The following is a 19771-nucleotide window of genomic DNA, read 5'->3' as shown; positions in this document are numbered from 1 at the left end:
AGGGCAATGTAAAAGATGAGGTTACGCTGAGTAAATAGATACCCAACATGTCAAACCTTAAAATTGCGTGTGCCTGTGAAATGGCGACAAACTTCAATACCCTATATTTTCTGTATTTAATTTCAAATAGTGCCGTACAATCCACCCTAGAGTCCTATATTCCTCATATATAATTATTGTTTTTCAACCAAAAATAATAAAAAATGACCGTTGGGGTTGATTTATTAAAGGAGAATAGTCACTGCACTTTGTGGGTACAGTGTACTAATTTTCCTTAGTAAATATGATCTGGTAAAGCTTTATTTTTGTAAAGAATATCTAGTCAGGTGCAAGGAATATAAACATTTTTTTTTTTAGCTTCCACATGATTGAATGATGGAAATTAGCAGAGCTTTTCTACATTTACTCTGGGGAAAATGAGTGCAACTGCACTTGCAAAGTGCACAGTCTATTTGCCTTTTTAGTGAATCCACCCCTTTATATGATTGAAACAAAAATATTGATTTAAGTCACACATAATTCCCAGCATGGTGGTGATTTTTTAATGTTTTGGTTTATTCAGGCATTGTTAAAGGAAACCCATTATATATGATTCCTCCTGTTTTGAATTTGTATTGTAACTGTACTGTCTGCCCTCATGTTGTAAAGCAACGCGCAAACTGTTTGCACTATATAAATGTTGTATAATAATATATGAGGGATATAGAACTGTAGTGCAGCACTATTTGAATATTATTGTTTTGTTGGTAACTTGTGAGCACAAGCTGCAATTAGCACATATTAGATTTTTTCTGCTCACATCAGTGTGTGCTGCTATACGTAACCTATAACACAATCAATATTTTTGTGCATAAGCACCCCCGACATGTGCATTCATGTGTTTTTGTGTATTGGGAATGGGGGGTGTTAAGTGCTTGGGTTGATTTTTTTATTTTTATACTTTTTATGAAATTTTTTTCTTCACTTAGTTCCCAAAAAGTCCCCAATTTGATTCTTTTTTGGTGACGGGTTCTCTTAAATGAGACATCAGGAATCTAACAGATCCCGGATTTCTTATCTCTCCTTCAGTCACACTAGTGGAGCACAAAATTGTATAAAAATTACTAAAGCGCTGATGTGAATGATTGTATCAAATTGTGAACCAAAAATTATATTAAGATGAACAAACGATAGTGACTGCTATTATTGTGTTATGTGCTGATATCACAAAAAAGTAAATATATAAAAAGTTAATAAAGTGCTACCATCAACCTTAATATAGCACAGTGATCCAATAAATAATGTGATCCAATAAAGCATGTGATCCTATAAAGAATAAATAAACTAATCATATATATGTGTCCAGTAAACCACACTAGATATAAATTACTGTTCTTCCAAAATGCTTGTAGATTTCTGGAGATACTGGGGAAAAAAGTCAAATACCACTCATTTGTAAGATAAAACACAAAAGGACAACAACACCCAAATGATCAGGTGTGTAGTCTCTGATGTTCACATGTGGTGGATTGCTTTCAAACCTTCATTGCTTTCAATCCTTCATTTTTATTATTATTATTATTATACAGGATTTATATATCGCCGACAGTTTACGCAGCGCTTTACAACATTAGAGCAGACAGTACAAGTACAATACAATTCAATACAGGAGGAATCAGGGGGCCCTGCTCGTTAGAGCTTAAATCCTTCATAGATCAATATTAGCTCAAACAAAAGAAAGGACATACCTCATTGTACAAATAAACTAAAAACGACATGTGGATAATAACACACAGTTGCACTCGCACATGCCCCGCAATAAGATCGCATTTAAGAAGGTCAGTTGCATATATTCAGAGACAATCTCCTCACTTGGCTGTTACTGCTCACACAGCGCTGGGGTTACTGGCTGCTCCTACGCGTTACATCACTGGCACGTGACTTTTTCAAGGTCAGAAAAAGTCACGTACCAGTGATGTAACGCGTAGGAGGAGCCAGTAACCCCAGTGCTGTGTGAGCAGGAATAGCCAAGTGAGGAGATTGTCTCTGAATATATGCAACTGGCCTTCTTAAATGCGATCTTATTGCGGGGCATGTGCGAGTGCAACTGTGTTTAATTACCCACATGTCGTTTTTAGTTTGTTTATTTGCGCAATGAGGTATGTCTTTTCTTTTGTTTGAGTAATATCGATCTATGAAGGTTTGAAAGCAATCTACCACATGTGAACATCTTTAGAGACTATACACCTGATCATTTGGGTATCGTTGTCCTTTTGTGTTTTATCTTACAAATGAGTGGTATTTGACTTTTCCCAGTATCTCCATAAATCTACAAGCAGTTTGGAAGAACAGTAATTCATTTATATCTAGTGTGGTTTACTGGACACATATATATGATTAGTTTATTGATTCTTTATAGGATCACATCCTTTATTGGATCACTGTGCTATATTAAGGTTGATGGTAGTGCTTTATTACCTTTTTATATATTTACTAGTGGAGCACAGATTGCAGATGTTTGCAATTTTTCTCTTGCTTTTTATTTTTCACTTTCAGCATTCGGAGTTTGTAAAAGACCCTCAAACCATACATGTTATGAACACGTAGGACTGGTAGAATATAAAGATTGTGCTACAATTTTTTTTAGGTCCTGCAATAGTTGTGCAAATGTTTATCCAAACGATGTTTTCACTAAATATGCAATAAAATATTTAACACACACCAACACAACATAACTTACAAAATCTCACTAAATTCCTACTAAATCTAAAAGCTAAAACTGTATTAAGTCAATAAATAACACCTATTTCTAAAATTTACATTTCTCCTTTTTTTGCGAACTGGTGGAAATTGAACATACACAAAACTATAAACTTATTCAACTCGCTCTAAAAAAAAAAAAAAGGGGTTATCATTTTTCACTTACAAATTTCAGAGTGTTAACTCCCAAAACTTTTTTTTCTGTAAGTTTAGGACTGGTATAATAAAAAGATGCTACTGTTTTTTTAGTCCTGGGGATATTTACGCAAATGTTTATCAAACTCTATTTTTGGTTAAATACACCAAAATTATTATTGGTGGACACAAACCACAACGCTTACAAAATCCCTTAGAGATCTAAAAGTTAAACTGTATTGAATTGATAAATAACGATCTGTGTATTTTAAATTGTACGTTTTTGCGAAATGGTGAAAATCGAACACAAACTCTAAATAAGCAGATTAAGCTTAAAATCTGGAGGTTATCATTTTACACTTTCAGCATTTGTAAAAGACCCCAAAACCATACATTTTCTGAACGCATAGGACCAGTACAATAGAAAGATGATCTACTGATTGTGCAGGTCCTGCAATAGTTGGGTGGAGCTTAGCGGTGACGTCAGCATGCTCGCTCAGTTTGAGCTTCAGGGGAGTTACTTTGCTGATTTGCTTTTTACATACCTGATCTTGTGAGTATCTTTCTTTTATAAGTAGTTAGTTTTACTCGCTACATTATGGAGTTCCCTCTGCTTTTGTTCTTTTGTTGGTAAACATCTGCTCTGCTTTCAAATTTAGTAAATTTCAGTTTAAAATTTTTATTATTCACTCATCTGACTGTGTTTGGTTTCCTGCTGTCAGATCAATATTAGATAATCCATTTGTAAGTGCATCCTGTTGGTATGAATCCAGCAGAATAGAGGAACGCAAAACTCAGAATTAGCAATCTGGGGGTTGGCTATGCATTTTGCTAATGGCTAATTACAGTGCCATGTGTACCATGAGGTAAAATGATGCAGGCATACTTTTGGTTGCAGCCTCTGTAGCAGGGTGTCACAATGCACTGACATACAGTGTGTGTGTGTGTGTGTGTGTGTGTGTGTGTGTATATATATATATATATATATATATATATATATATATATATATATATATATAGTGGCTTGCGAAAGTATTTGGCCCCCTTGTACTTTTCAACCTTTTGCCACATTTCAGGCTTCAAACATAAAGATATAAAATTTTAGTTTTTTGTGAAGAATCACCAACAAGTGGGACACAATTGTGAAGTGGAACGAAATCTATTGGATATTTTAAACTTTTTTAGCAATTAAAAAACTGAAAAGTGGTGCGTGCAAAATTATTCGGCCCCTTTACTTTCAGTGCAGCAAACTCACTCCAGAAGTTCAGCGAGGATCTCTGAATGATCCAATGTTGTCCTAAATGACTGATGGTGATAAATAGAATCCACCTGTGTGTAATCAAGTCTCTGTTTAAATGCACCTGCTCTGTGATAGTCTCAGGGTTCTGTTGAAAGCGCAGAGAGCATTATGAAGACCAAGGAACACACCAGGCAGGTCCGTAATACTGTTGTGGAGAAGTTTAAAGCCGGATTTGGATACAAAAAGATTTCCCAAGCTTTAAACATCCCAAGGAGCACTGTGCAAGCGATCATTTTGAAATGAAAGGAGTATCAGACCACTGCAAATCTACCAAGACCTGGCTGTCCCTCTAAACTTTCAGCTCAGACAAGGAGAAAACTGATCAAAGATGCAGCCAAGAGGCCCATGATCACTCTGGATGAACTGCAGAGAACTACAGCTGAGGTGGGAGAGTCTGTCCATAGGACAACAATCAGTCGTACACTGCACAAATCTGGCCTTTATGGAACAGTGGCAAGAAGAAGGCCATTTCTCAAAGATATCCATAAAAAGTCTCGTCTAAAGTTTGCCACAAGCCACCTGGGAGACACACCAAACATGTGGAAGAAGGTGCTCTGGTCCGATGAAACCAAAATCAAACTTTTTGGCCACAATGCAAAACGATATGTTTGGCGTAAAAGCAACACAGCTCATCACACTCAACACACCATCCCCACTGTCAAACATGGTGGTGGCAGCATCATGGTTTGGGCCTGCTTTTCTTCAGCAGGGACAGGGAAGATGGTTAAAATTGAGGGGAAGATGGATGCAGCCAAATACAGGACCATTCTGGATGAAAACCTGTTGGAGTCTGCAAAAGACCTGAAACTGGGACGGAGATTTATCTTCCAACAAGACAATGATCCCAAACATACAGCAAAATCTACAAAGGAATGGTTCACAAATAAACGTATCCAGGTGTTAGAATGGCCAAGTCAAAGTCCAGACCTGAATCCAATCGAGAATCTGTGGAAAGAGCTGAAAACTGCTGTTCACAAACGCTCTCCATCCAACCTCACTGAGCTCGAGCTGTTTTGCAAGGAAGAATGGGCAAGAATTTCAGTCTCTCGATCTGCAAAACTGATAGAGACATACCCCAAGCGACTTGCAGCTATAATCACAGCAAAAGGTGGCTCTACAAAGTATTAACGCAAGGGGGCCAAATAATTTTGCACGCCCCACTTTTCATTTTTTTATTAGTTAAAAAAGTTTCAAAAATCCAAAAGATTTCGTTCCACTTCACAATTGTCCCACTTGTTGGTGATTCTTCACAAAAAATTAAAATTTTATATCTTTGTGTTTGAAGCCTGAAATGTGGCAAAAGGTTGAAAAGCCACTGTGTGTGTATATATATATATATATATATATATGTGTATATATATGTATATATATATACATCTCTCTCAATATTAACAAAGGAAGGATAGGGAGAGGGGATTATAACGGTGCCAAAGAACATGTAAATTACTAGTAATACGTAAAAAATATGTTTTTATTATTGCAAAAGTTTAAAACATACAATACATACACGGGTGCATTAGCAATCACAGAACAAAAACTACATACAATACTGGCCAAGGTATGAAACGGCCAGTTGAGTTTACAGGCGATAAATCCCTACATGTTTCGCCAAACAATGGCTTCTTCAGGGGAAGTAATGATACTGACCTTTACAATTATGTTGACTCTATAAAAGACACAAAATTATATCTTAATAAATAGTTACAAGAGAGATCACACATAGAAAATTGAATAATTTAAGTTTAAATGGAATGCTGGGAACATGACATGGCTTTGAAAGCTCCCCATGACAGATAATGTCACACACCCAAATACCTACCCAGACTCCACCGAGGGCAAATGTAGCACCTGAACCCACCCGGGGAATCAACAGCCCAACGCCGCACCAAATGTGGCTGCAGGGGGCTGACAAAGACCTAGCATATAAAAAGAGAAAATGGGATATATGAGTGTAATGCAAAGGAACAAAAATTAGGATAAGTTATATCCCAAAGAAGGGCTAACATAGCCTCAATACTCACAGTAGTTTAATTAAAATCAATATGCATGCACGGGTGCCCCTCTCCCTATCCTTCCTTACTGTGTTAATTAAAATTTGGGATGAGGTGCCATATAATTTGAGGACTCTCCAGCCATACTCCATTTTTTATATATTTATATATATATATATATATATATATATATATATAAATAAATAAAATATGTGTGTGGCAATGAAGAGCAGGTATCCACTGAGAGCAGGTATCCATTGGAGCTAACACATGCTTAATAGAATGGCATTCTGTGTAAATGTGAAAAATGGTGATAATGTAAAAGTGTATCTGAAGATTGTACAAAAAAGCCAGTGGTTGCATAGTAAATATGTCCCTTGACCCAAGAAAATTATATACAGTGTTTTTTTTTTTTTTATATCTGGGGTATACTTTTGGAATGTAGATATTGTGAATGGCTTCAAAGTTTCATTTATTTCTCTTGTTTCTTTGGTGGTAGAAATACGGTTGTTCATCCCCGTGTACTTGATAGATTTTGCTAGAGGTCTTTTGTCTAAGGTGGTGTTTTTCCAGTAATTAGGGATACAAAAATCGGTAGACTCAAATATACTTTTCCTAATTATGAATGATGAAATATTTTAATGCTCTGTTGCATGTTTTGCAGGAGATTCAACAACGCCATGAATTAGCAAACTCTATTTCCTCTTACCTTATTAAGCCAGTACAAAGAATCACAAAGTATCAACTGTTGTTGAAGGTAAGTTAACTGAAAATATAAGTCACAATTTTTTTACTTTTTATTTATGCACGCCCTCCAGATTAGTAGTTAATGAGACCTTTGGAAAAAAATCTGAAAAAAAAACTGCAGAAAAAAACTCAATATGTTCAAAATATGAATGTACAAACCCAGCTGCCACTCCAAAAATTTTTCCTCCAATGCATGTTCATTATAAGCACTGATCTTATTATCATTATTACAATGACACCATTTGGTTTTGTTTACTGGGGTTTACTCATGTTGGTCTTTTTTTGTACATCTTTTTCTAGAGCTGCAGAAAAGGCATGCAAATGCAAAATAAATATACTTGACTTTGGTTATTTCTTTATCGTACATCATAGGACACAGAGCCTCAAGTATTAGTGGGTTTATAGCTACCTTCAAGTGTTGACACTGGCACACCCAATACAGGAAATTGACTCCCCTATATAACCCCTCCTCCTTCCAGGAGTACCTCAGTTTTTTCGCCAGTGTCTAAAGGTGTTGGCACGAGTGAAGATGTGCTCTGCGGAGCTCCAGGAGGGATCCATGCTGAATTTAAAACCCTCCACAACCGGATCCATCCCGCCACTGCAGCTTCAGGATGGTACCCGGGCCTCGCATAGAAGAACAAGGTTTTGTCTATAATGCTCCTCTTTGAGGGCTGGACCCTAGGAACCAAAACTCTTTTTGGTCTTGCTACATTACCTAAAGCTGTCCTGAGGGGTGCTATACATGGTCCAAAGGAGTGGAACCCCTAATAAAAGGGCCCCAGTCTTTGAAGGTTTAACCACGCTGCCCACCGTGATGGGTGAAGTTTGGATCTGTCTGTTTACAGCAGTATCCTGCAGCGAGGAAAAGGTAAGAGGAAAACATAGGAACTGCAAAGACCACCTATGACTTTTCTTTCAATTATATTGTAATGCCTTAAAAACTCCTCTAGAGGGAGTTATAGTGCATAGACTCTGTTTAAATCTGTGTTAAAACAGTGTGTGTCTCAGCAGCTGGAGGGGGGGGGTCTCCTCTCTCCCTAAATGGGCAAACTGAGTGGATGGGGATACATGTTATGTTTAAACAAGCATAAATCTGAAAAGCTGATAAATGGCTGTGTAAACCCCCTTCCCCCCTTGCCCGCCTGGCTCCCCTCTGGAGTGACTCTTGCAAAGCATAGGAAACAGTTACTTGCCGTTTGCCTGCAAAGTAATGGAGACACGCCACAGCGCAATCAGGCTCACACCTGAAAAAGCTTAAAGCTGGTACTCTGGGAAACAGACAGTGTCTATCAGAGCAGCTGAAGCAAGGCTGCCACAGGACACAGAAGCGCTGGTGCATGTCATGGGTTTACACGGGCATTTGCAGTACAGGAAAATACTTCTTGTTTAGCATTAGATCATTCTATGCTGCCATTGTTTTTTCTACTATTGTTCAAGTAAATAGAACAGTTCTTAGCGTGCCTCTGTTTTTTGTGCTTTGCACTATGGCTTCAAGGCTTACTACTAAGGCACCAAAACCACCCCCAGGCGCTGGGAACTCCAGTCATGCCTCCACATTGTCATTCTCTCCGGAGATATCTGACATGGCAAGCCCGGGTGAGTCATTGGAACCGGCTGGTGGTGCAAGTGCTTTTCACACTTCAGCCCCTGTATACATGACTGAAAATGTATTTTCCTCTGCCCTGCAAGGTTTAGAAGGAAGATTAGCCACTTTAATCGCATCCTCCATTGAGGGGGATATGAAGCATCCCACTCCAAACCCTTTACCAGCGGAACAGTGGGGACAGAATGAGGTATTACCCTCAAACGATCGGGAAAAACAAACCGATTATTCCTCTGCGGAGGAAACAACAGCTGATGTTTCAGCTTCACAATCTGAGGTACAAATCCTTACGGAAATGGTTCGCTCTACTTTCATGCTACCCCTAACAGAGTCAGCTGAAAGTCTGGTTTCTTCTTTGGGTTCTTTGAAACCTTCACAACCAGTGCATGCGTTTCCTGTCCACGCATTACTAGAGAAACTTATTTATACTGAATGGAATCATCCGGATAAGTATTTTCTCCCTCCAAAGAGATTCTTAGTTCTCTATCCTATGGAGGAAAGATTCACCAAAAAATGGAAAGTTCCAGCAGTAGATGCTGCGATTTCCAGTGTGAATAAAAGTTTAACTTGTCCAGTGGACAATGCGCAAATGTTAAAGGATCCAACAGATAAAAAGTTGGAATTTCTTTAACTTTTTTTCTTTAGCAGGTACTGTTGCTCAGCCTGCAATTGCAGCTATAGGCATCTGTCAGTCCTTAAAGGACCAGTTCACAGAGGCCCTTAACGAGCTCCCTGCACAACAGTCCCGTGAGTTGGCCGACTTATATGTTTTGCCATAGATGCTATTAAGGATTCTATTCACCAGGCGTCTCACCTTGCACTTGTGCTAGTACACATGCGTAGGACCCTTTGGCTAAAGGGTTGGTCTGCCGAAGCACCCTGCAAAAATCTACTATCTAGCTTCCCATTTCATGAGGAGCAACTATTTTGGCGATGATTTGGATAAATACATCCAGACAATTTCCAGTGTAAAACTTAATCTTTTGCCAGTCAAAAGAGAGTATAAACGTCCTTCATTTAAACTGACTTTCACTCCTGCGCCAAGCGCATCCGCCTCTAGGCAGTCGCAACGGCTTCCACCGTCAGATTCCAGAGGAAAATCACAGGGTCAGGCTCAGGCTCAAAGGAAGACCTGGAGCAAAACTGCATAGCAGAATACTAAGGCCTCTTCATAAAGAGGCGTCTCCCCTCAACAAGGTGAGGGGAAGACTTCTATATTTCGTAGAAATCTGGCAAAGGGAAACTCAGGACAGATGGGCGCTCTCCACAGTGACTCTAGGATACAGACTAGAGTTTCGGGAGTTTCCACCATCTCATTTTCTGAGATCAAACATTACCAAGGATCCAGGGAAAAGACAATCCCTGTTTCAAGCATTGGACTGATGATTGACTCAAGGGGTAATCATACAGATCCCCACAGAAGAACAGGGTTCTATTCAATCCTTTTTACGGTACCAAAACCGAATGGGGATGTCCGACCCATTCTGGATCTAAGAAATCTAAATTGGTTCCTGAAAATTCTCCCATTCCGCATGGTGTCGATCAGGTCAGTGGTTTCCATCCTACAAGGGGGAGAACTTCTGGCGTCCATCGACATCAGGGATGCACATCTGCATGTCCCTATATTTCCCACTCACCAAAGGTTTCTGCGATTCGAAGTAGAACAGCAGCACTTTCAGTTTGTGGCCTTACCCTTCTGGCTAGCCACAGCACCATGGGTATTCACAAAAATACTGGCCCCACCTCTAGCCAGGTTAAGAGGACAGGGCATAACATTGTTGACGTACCTACACAATCTGTTGTTAATAGACCAGTCAGTGACTCGCTTAAAACAAAGAGTCCGCATTACAACCAGTTACCTGGAAAGTCTTGGTTGGATCCTCAGCCTAGAGAAGTCTTCCTTAAAACCAGTAAGAAGGCTGGATTATTTAGGCCTGATCATAGATACAGCCCAGAAAAGGGTGTTCTTGCCTTCAGCAAAGATCAGCTCCATACAAGAGCTGGTACGGATGGCCAAGTGAAAAGCAAATCCTTCAATTCGCCTTTGCATGAGGTTGTTAGGAAAGATGGTAACTTCATTCGAAGCAGTTCCCTATGCCCAGTTCCATTCAAGACTGTTCAAAACAGTATCATCTCTGTTTGGAACAAGCTGATCCAAGCCTTGGACTTGCCAATGCGGCTGTCCCCAAGAATGTCCCAAAGCCTCAATTGGTGGTTACAAAGCCAGAATCTGCTGAAAGGGAAATCCTTCAGACCAATTATCTGGAAAATAGTAACGACAGATGGCAGCCTTTCAGGCTGGGGAGCGGTACTAGAAAAGACGACTGTCCAGGGACAGTGGTCAAACCTTGAAAGAGCCCTGCCCATCAACATCCTAGAGATTCGGGCAGTGTCTCTGGCTCTGAAAACCTGGACTTCCAGGTTAAAGAATTGTCCTGTCAGGATCCAATCTGACAACGCCACGATTGTGGCATATATCAATCACCAAGGGGGCACCAAGAGTCTCTCAGCTCAGAGAGAGGTAAACCATATTCTAACTTGGGCAGAAAGGAATGTCCCATGCCTATCGGCAGTTTTCATTCCGGGAGTAGAAAATTGGCAGACGGACTATCTAAGTCACCAACAGTTATTCCCGGGGGAATGGTCTCTTCACCCCGATGTTTATCGGGCTGTTTGTCAGTGATGGGGGACTCTGGACATTCTTCTAGCTTTCAGATTCAACATGAAGTTAGTCAACTTTGTGTCCAGAACAAGGGATCCACTCGCATATGGAACAGATGCGCTGGTAACCCCGTGGGATCAGTTTTAACTGATCTATGCTTTTCCCCCGATTCAGTTGCTGCCTCGACTTCTTTGCAGGATCAAGCTGGAAAGAAAGCCGGTAATTCTGGTAGCACCAGCCTGGCCCAGAAGGTCATGGTAAGCAGAGATCGTAAAGATGGCAGTGGAGGGTCCTTGGCCTCTCCCACTAAGGCCAGACCTGCTTTCGCAGCGGCCGATATTCCATTCTACTTTACGAAATTTGCTAAATTTAACGGCTTGGCTATTGACACCCACATTCTGAAGAAACATGGACTTTCCAGGTCAGTTGTCTCAACTTTAATCAATGCAAGGAAACCAGTTTCCAGAGCTATACATGATAGAGTTTGGAAAACTTATGTTTCCTGGTGTGAATCCAAGGGTTGGCACCCTCGGAGATATATTATAGGCAGAATCCTTGCCTTTCTACGATTGGGCGTAGAGATGAAGTTGGCCCTAAGTACTATAAAAGGCCAAGTCTCAGCCTTATCAGTTTTATTTCAAAGACGGCTTGCTACGCATTCTTTAGTCCGGGGTTTTGTGTAAGGGGTGATGAGGATTAAGCCGCCAATTAAATCACCTTTAACCCCTTATGACTTGAATTTACTTTGTCAGTGTTACAAAAACAGCCATTTGAACCATTACAGCATATTCCCTTAGTCCTTCTGACTAGGAAGCTGATATTTTTGGTTGCTATATCCTCAGCAAGGAGGGTTTCAGAATTGGCTGCTCTTTCTTGTAAAGAGCCATATTTGATTATTCATGAGGACAGAGTGGTGTTACGCCCTCGTCCAGGCTTTTTGCCAAAAGTGGTTTCAGGCTTTCATCTGAATGAAGATATTGTCCTGCCATTGTTTTTCCCAAAACCATGTTCCAGGGAAGAAAAGTCATTACATTTTCTTGATGTAGTGAGAGCAGTGAAAATCTATTTAAAGAAAACTGCTCAGAGTCGTAAGACTGATGTCTTATTTATTCTGCCAGAGGGTCCTAAGAAAGCACAGGCAGCGTCAAAATCCACTGTTGCTAAGTGGATTCGGCAAGTTATAATTGAAACTTATGATTTAAGGGGTAAGATTCCCCCTTTTCAAGTTAAAGCGCACTCTACCAGAGTGGTTAGTGCTTCTTGGGCAGTACGTCACCAGGCCTCCTTTGCTCAGATCTGCAAGGCCACAACTTGGTCTTCGGTCCATACATTCACAAAATGTTATCAAATGGATGTAAAAAGGAATGAGAATATCGTCTTTGGGCGCAGTGTGCTGCAGGCAGAAGTATGAGTCCTCAAGGTCTGGGGGTGCCCTACGGGTTGTGTCTCCCTCCCCTCAAATAGCATTGCTATGGGACGTCCCACTAAGTAATTACTTGAGGTTCTGTGTCCTATGATGTACAATAAAGAAAATAGGATTTTTATAACAGCTTACCTGTAAAATCCTTTTCTTGGAGTACATCATAGGACACAGAGCTCCCGCCCCTCTCTTTTATAGGATGAAAGTATATTGCTTATATTACTTGGCTACAAAAACTGAGGTACTCCTGGAAGGAGGAGGGGTTATATAGGGGAGTCAATTTCCTGTATTGGGTGTGCCAACGTCAACACCTGAAGGTAGCTATAACCCAGTAAGAAAATACTTGAGGCTCTGTGTCCTATGATTTACTCCAAGAAAAGGATTTTACAGGTAAACTGTTATAAAAAAAAATCCTATTTTTAGCCCTTACTCTTCCACTCTTGATGTAAGGCATAAAGTGGTACAGAATCCAGCTGGCCAGGTCAATATGCTTCACGTTGGCTGCATACTCCTACTTCAGTGACCATAGACTTGTAGCAGAACTGTCCCCCAGACTCTGCTAATTAAAAAGCATATCATGTTTATGGACCCCATCTTTTCCTGAATGAAAACAGTGAGTGATCAGCACCAATCACTCCTGTGCTTATTCATAACTGAAGCATAGTAAACTGTGTTTATTATACTTTCAGTTTGTGAGTGAACAGGAAGCTTCTGTACAGAGTACTCCCTGTACATTCATCCAGTGCAGCAGCAGAGGAGATTGAGGACTGTGTATACTTGATCTTTCTCTGGATCCTCAATCACTTTCTCTGTTACAGAAATATCCTGTTATTTTACCAAAGCACCCCACTATCTTGCTCAACAGGGTCATAAAAAGGAAAAATAAAATGAAAATTAAAAAAAATGGCAAAAATAAAACTGTAAAAAAAAATATTCTATGGAGCTGCAATGGCTGCATTTTAGTTCTGTTGCTCACTTGTGGTAGAGAGGATTTCTGTTATTTGGTGGAAGACCCTCTGTGGTGCTACTTATCACATATTTGGACTTTTTTTTTTTTTTTTTTTTTTTGCACTGTTTCTTTATTTTTAATGTTTTGCAGATGTTTTTTGCACAAGCTTGTAATCTGTTTTTGAAGGCACTGCACTATTTTTCTTATCAGTTTAAAATGTATATTGTTCACTTACTTATCTGGCTGCGCTTGGTTTCCTTTTCTCAGATCGCTGTTAGATGATCCATCTGTAAGTGCATCCTGTTGGTATGAATCCAGCAGAATAGATGTAGGCAACAGAGTAGAGAGCCAGATCTGTCGGAGTGCTAGCCACTGGTCTCTAGACCAGTAGCAATGGGATGGTAAAAGCAGTCTTTATCAATGACTAACAAAGGACTGTAGAGCCTCCCTTATGAATCTCATCTTCCGCTTCCAATAAAGTTTATCTGCTTAAAATAAAATGAAAAAACAAAGAACTCTAAATATTTTATTTTTAACACTAATTTTGGTAAAAACAAAAAGCTCAATATCAAAATTCAGACCTGCAGGCACCAACATGTCTAGTTCAAAAATCCACTTGGATTCCTTTCTGGACGTCCAAATGAATGAAATTTCCACCCCCCCCTTTTTTGTACTTTTTGTTGCCCAGAAAAATGGTCACTTCATGCTCTTATTACAGTCATGTTTTTGAAATGTTTAACCACTTCCCGTCCGGCCTATAGCAATTTAAGGGCCGGGAAGTGCTTCTGTTATCCTGACTGTGCATCATATGATGTCCAGCAGGATAACATTCCGGCGCGTGCTGCATCTCCGATCGTGATAAGGAGCCTGTCAGAGGCTTCTTACCAGGTGATCACAGCTGATCATCGTGTGAACCAGGAAGTGCCGGTAAACGGCATTCCTCGGGTTCGCGCTGATAGGGAGAGTCCATTTGGCGGCTCTCCCTGTCAGGGGATGAAGGGTCCTCTGTGCTGATAATCAGCACATTGATTATCAGCGCAGACCCATCAGATGTGCCAATCAGTGCCCCAATAATAAAGTCTGACAGTGCAAGTCAGTGCTCACCACAGTGCCAATCAGAGCCCACCACAGTGCCCATTTCAGTGCCCAGCAGTAACACCTGTCAGTACATCATCAGTGCCACCTGCCAGTGGCCATCACAGCCCCCTATTGGTGCCGATCTGTGCTGCATATCAGCGCCGATCAATTCTACATATCGGTACTGCCTCATCGGTGCCTGTCAGTGAAGGGGAAAACAACATTTTATGACTGAAACTAAGAAAAACTTATTTTTTTCAAAAATGTGGGGTTTTTTTTAGTTTAGCAAAAAATAAAACCCCCATAGGTGATCAAATACCACCAAAAGAAAGCTCTATTTGTGGGAAGAAAATTATAAAAAAAAAAAATAATTGGGTACAGTGTTGCATGACCGCAAAATTGTCATTCAAAGTGTGACAGCACTGAAAGATGAAAATTGTCCTGGGCAGGAAGGGGCAAAAGTGCCTGGTATTGAAAGGGTTAAAGAGGGGGATGTTTATCACTTTAACGTTTAACCTTTAATATATTGTAGAGGTGTTCTCTTATATGTATACTGAGTTCTCGTTTAGTTGTGCTAACATATAGCTTGACAGCTTAAATTACAGCTTTCGTGTGTTGCAGGTTAAAAATTCATTAAACTTGTATTTGTTATGCATCTGTAGAAACAAATTTCTCCTGTTTTCTCACATTTATGCTGTTACTGCTTGCCATACAGTCATTAGACTATAAACCCTTTTAACTACTGAGAATATTTATAAAGCATTAAACTTTTTCTGTTCTGAATAGTTGGTTGGTAGTAAAGACTCAGGGCTCTTTCACACGGGGCGGATCAGTGATGATCCGCCCCATGAACACCCGCTTGCTCAGCGGGGATCGCTCCGCCGATCCCCGCTGAGCAGAAAGATGACAGGTCCATCGCTGCACACTGTGCAGCTACGGACCTGTCAGAGCGCCGCTCTCCCCTATGGGGGATCGGATGATGACAGACCGTAGTGTCCGTCGTCACCCGATCCGATCCGAAAACGGATGGAAAAGTAGTTTTTTCCTCGGCTACACTTTTCGGATCGGATGTCAGCGGACATGTCACCGCTGACATCCGACGCTCGATAGGGATACATGTATGTCCGTTTTTCATCCGAAAACGGAAGGATGAAAAACGGACATACAGATCCCTCGTGTGAAAGAGGCCTTAAGTACCTTTCAATGTCTAGAGATGATTCTCTTCACTAAGGATGTTTGCATGTTGTATTTTTACAGATTAGTAAGGTTCATCTCATTCCCAATGCTACCTTTCCAATGTATCTTCAACCTTATCAGAAATAAGGGACTCTGGATGTGGATATCCTGGCTTTCAGATTCAACACTAAATGACCTAACTAGTATGTGTGTGGCCAGGTCCAAAGATTCCTATGCACTGGCATTTGATGCCTTGATAATTATTTGGTCTCCATTTAAGCTAATTTGTCTTCTCTTCAGTGTGTATCCAACCTTCTCTGTTCCACAAAGTAGAATAAGAGAAAATGCCAGTGATTCTCTCATTGCACCAATTTGGCTCAGAAGAGCCTGATAAGCAGACTACACAGAAGATGTCCCCTTGCCTCTACTTGACTGCAGGGTGGGGTTGTCAGCAAGAGGAAGAAACACAGCAGTACACTCATCTTCCCAGTGATTAGTCGAGGTCTTAAGAGACAGAGGTGTCTCTGAGTCTGTCATCCCTACCTTGCCAAAAACAAGAAAAGCCACTTCCAGAAAAATCTATTATCATACATGGAAATTCATCTTTGCTTGGTGTGAACACTGCAATCTTAGGACTAAAGGTGTCCTGTTATGCACAACACTGAAAACCAATGAAAAGACGGTACACCAGCCTGGAACATTACCTTTTAAAAACATGATTTATTAATTCATAAAATCAGTTATTCTACTTAAGAGAAATAAATGAGTTTAAAAGCACATCAACATATTAAGTCATGGATGCCAAATCTGTAATACTTGCTCCCCAGCTTCGAAAAAGTCATCCAGATCCAATATGGCTGATGCATATCAAGGGGTAACCCATCTTCAGATGTGGGGTTACCATCTTCAGCCTGACTTACCATCTTCAGCCTGACTTACATACTGTTACACAGCATGGTGCTCCTTCTATGCATTGTGTGGGCTGGATTGCACAAAGAAGTCACATGATCTTGTGGTCACCTAATCTACATTTATATACATACAGTATAGAAAGAAAGAGTCACCCTATGGCACCCCTAAATATATGTAGTTAATACAGTGCCATACAGTCTCTGTGCGATCAATCCCACACAGTGAGTGGGAGGAGCATCATGTTGTGTAATAGTATATAATGCTCCAGGCAACAGATCTCTTGGCTCTGATGAAGAGGCATTACCCCTTGAAACTTGTCAGCCATAGTGGACCTGGATAGCTTCTTCCCATGCTGGGGAGCAAGTGCTACAGATTTGGCGTCATGACTTTGACTATATTGATGCGCTTGTGCACTCATTTGTTTGAGAGTATAATTGTTTTTTATGAATAATTGTGCATAAAGGTAATGTGCCAAGCTGGTGCACCCCTTTTCTGTTGTTTTTCAGCGTTTGACCTACACAGGCTGAACTGGATGGACTATTGTCTTTTTTTCGGCCTTACCTACTATGCAGCCTTAACGCGGAACTATATTCGCCTCGGCTCTAGCGATGCGGTGCCCCCGAGCTCTCCACTTGGCTGCTGACATCTTTGGGTGGCCAGCTTCCGGGTCTCGATCACCGGCCGCTGTCATTGAGTGGGCGGAGATGACGTCACTCCCATGCATGCACGGGAGTTCAGTCAGTTTCAGTATTGCTGAATTTGAACTGCGCAGCTCACTGTACAGGGGCAAACAGGAAGGTAAGTAAATTTAATGCAGAAAAGACGAACCATTTCTCTTCTGCATTAAAATTCCTGCCTGTTCGCCATCTGTAATTCTGGCCTCAAGTTCCTAATTAGAAACCCTGAAAGGACAGGTTTCAGCCTTGCCCATTCTCTTCCAAAAACCTCTGGCCTCACTCTCTCTTGTCAAAACCTTTCCTAACAAGGTGTTTCTCAGATAAGGCCCACGTGCAGCATCCTGTGCATCCTCAATTTGGTTCTCTCTGCCCTGCAAAAAACACATTTGGAACCTTTAAGAGATTTTCTCTTATATGACTTTTCCCACACAGGAGTTTTTTTGGTTACCATCTTGTCTGTCAGATGGGTCTCAAAGCTGGTTCTATGCCATATCCTTAAAATGAGAGGGCAGTCCTACACCCAAGGTCATCCTTTCTTTCCAAGATGTTATCAGACCTCACCCCAAATGAAGATATAATAAATACTTCCATATTTGTGGACAAAGCACCCCAAAGAAATTCCTACTCATTGCCTAGACATAGTCAGAGCCATCAGTCTACCTCAAAGCAACATTTTTTATCAGGAACATGGACTCCCTATTTGGCCTGCCCTCAATGCCTCAAAAAGGGACACACTTTTTTTTTTTTTTTTTCCATGTCAACCATTGTTCACTGGGTTAGGCTACTGATCGCTCGAGCTTACACTCAAAGGATAAAACTGCTCCTGCGCCATTACTCATCCCCTCCACCAGATTGATAGTTGTTTCTTGGCCATTCTGGTCCCAGGCCTCTGTAGCCCAGCTCCCTAAGGCACCACCTGGTTTTCTGTTCATACCTTTAAAAAAAATTAGGTTATTACGGTGGCACTCTGAATTTAGTCTGTTGACCCTTTTTCTTGTTGGACCTGTTGGCACAGTTCTGTTTATCAGCCCTTCTCATTCATTGCTTGGGGATGTGCTAGGGTCTATGAATACTCAACCTGTGTCCTGTTTGGTAGCATTGAGAGAGGATTTTGACCTACTTGTCAATTTCACATTTTGGAATAGAGTACAAGACTCAAGCAATGTTCTGTTCTATTCATTAGTTACTCCGCAGTGCTTGCTACAAAACAAACAGAGTTAAGTAGTACTATAGTGGAGGCATCCAAGGGGTGTGTCCAATCACTGCGCTATGAATACTCTGCTGTGTTCTGTACTGTAGTCCAATTGTGCTTCATTTAGGATATAATAAATTGGGTAGTGCAGCATTGCCGTTAATCAGAACTTGAACCTGCTGCTTGCCTTGTGCCACAGCAAAGCCTCTTGCTCTAGGCTCTGTGCCAGCTAGGGTTCTGGAGTTGAGCCCATCCAGGCCACCTTTCTCTTCCTTTTCCTAAAACATGTTCCCCCAGTGGTACCTGATACAAGTCAATGTTTCTCCTGTGCAGAGCGACTTTTACTAGATTGTCTAGGAGCAGCCATAACTGTCCCTTGTCTTGATTGGGAGCTGAATCCTTGTATTGTACTGGTGCACCTGATACTCTTCAGAGATTTTCTGGCATCCCCTTTGCGGATTAGCCCCAACCCATTTTGAAGAGGGCAAGCTTCAGAATTCCTAGTGAACAGCACTAACGTCTGGAAATTTTATCTAAATCTTGCTTTGTCAGGTTTCAGCTCCTAGATCTACCTGTAGGTATAGGGTATCCACTTTAGTCCCCTTCTGCTTAGGTTCATCGTAAGTGTCCTTTAATGCCCTCATCAGACAGGGTGTCTTCCTTCTGTTTCCCTAAAGGAGTTGGGGGATCGTTCTTTGAGACATTAGTTTTTCCCCTGGCTTACCTCAGCCGTTGCCGCTGGTGTTGAAATTAGTTCCTAAAAGCATGTCTGCTTTTATGGACCAGGTAGTTTGTGGTTTGTCTACACAGCCTCACCTTCAGGTGGCTGGTAAAAAACTTTGTTCCCTGTATTCAGGGTGTTTTTCTCCTGGAGAGGTCCAGCCACTCCTGTAACTCCTATGTAGGGCTGGGTGCCTGGAGCACTCATAGTGCCCTGAGTGTTGTTAGTAGGGCCGTGGTGTTTCCTGCTGCAGATTAGGTGCTGGCTGCCATTTTGGTCTCTACCCCGCCTGCAGATTCAGCTGAGACTAATAAGGCTTTCTTTGGGCGTAAGGTTAAATCTTCTTGTAGTGCAAGAAATAGCACTGGTTTCTGCCATGATCTCTTCAGTTAGGGATGCCCTTAAAATTGAGGATCCCTCAGGAAACTTAGAGGATAAGGGTATTCCCTGAGACAATGGGGGATTGT

The 19771-nt window shown here is 41.0% G+C and overlaps 1 protein-coding gene across 1 annotated transcript in view; it reads left to right on the top strand.

Annotated features, from left to right (window-relative positions):
• The window catches only part of TRIO (trio Rho guanine nucleotide exchange factor), a gene marked incomplete in the record, with an annotated part of 1361655 nt that overhangs the window by 798426 nt on the left and 543458 nt on the right, over positions 1 to 19771 (top strand). The window contains 1 exon segment of the mRNA XM_073630705.1: positions 6830 to 6922. Coding sequence (XP_073486806.1) covers positions 6830 to 6922 — 93 coding nt within the window.

The sequence above is a fragment of the Aquarana catesbeiana genome, linkage group LG05 (genome assembly GCF_042186555.1).
Source record: "Aquarana catesbeiana isolate 2022-GZ linkage group LG05, ASM4218655v1, whole genome shotgun sequence".
In the NCBI taxonomy this organism is placed as follows: Eukaryota; Metazoa; Chordata; class Amphibia; order Anura; family Ranidae; genus Aquarana; species Aquarana catesbeiana.
Note: the sequence above shows the minus strand (reverse complement) of the source record. Positions and strands in the feature narration are given on the sequence as shown.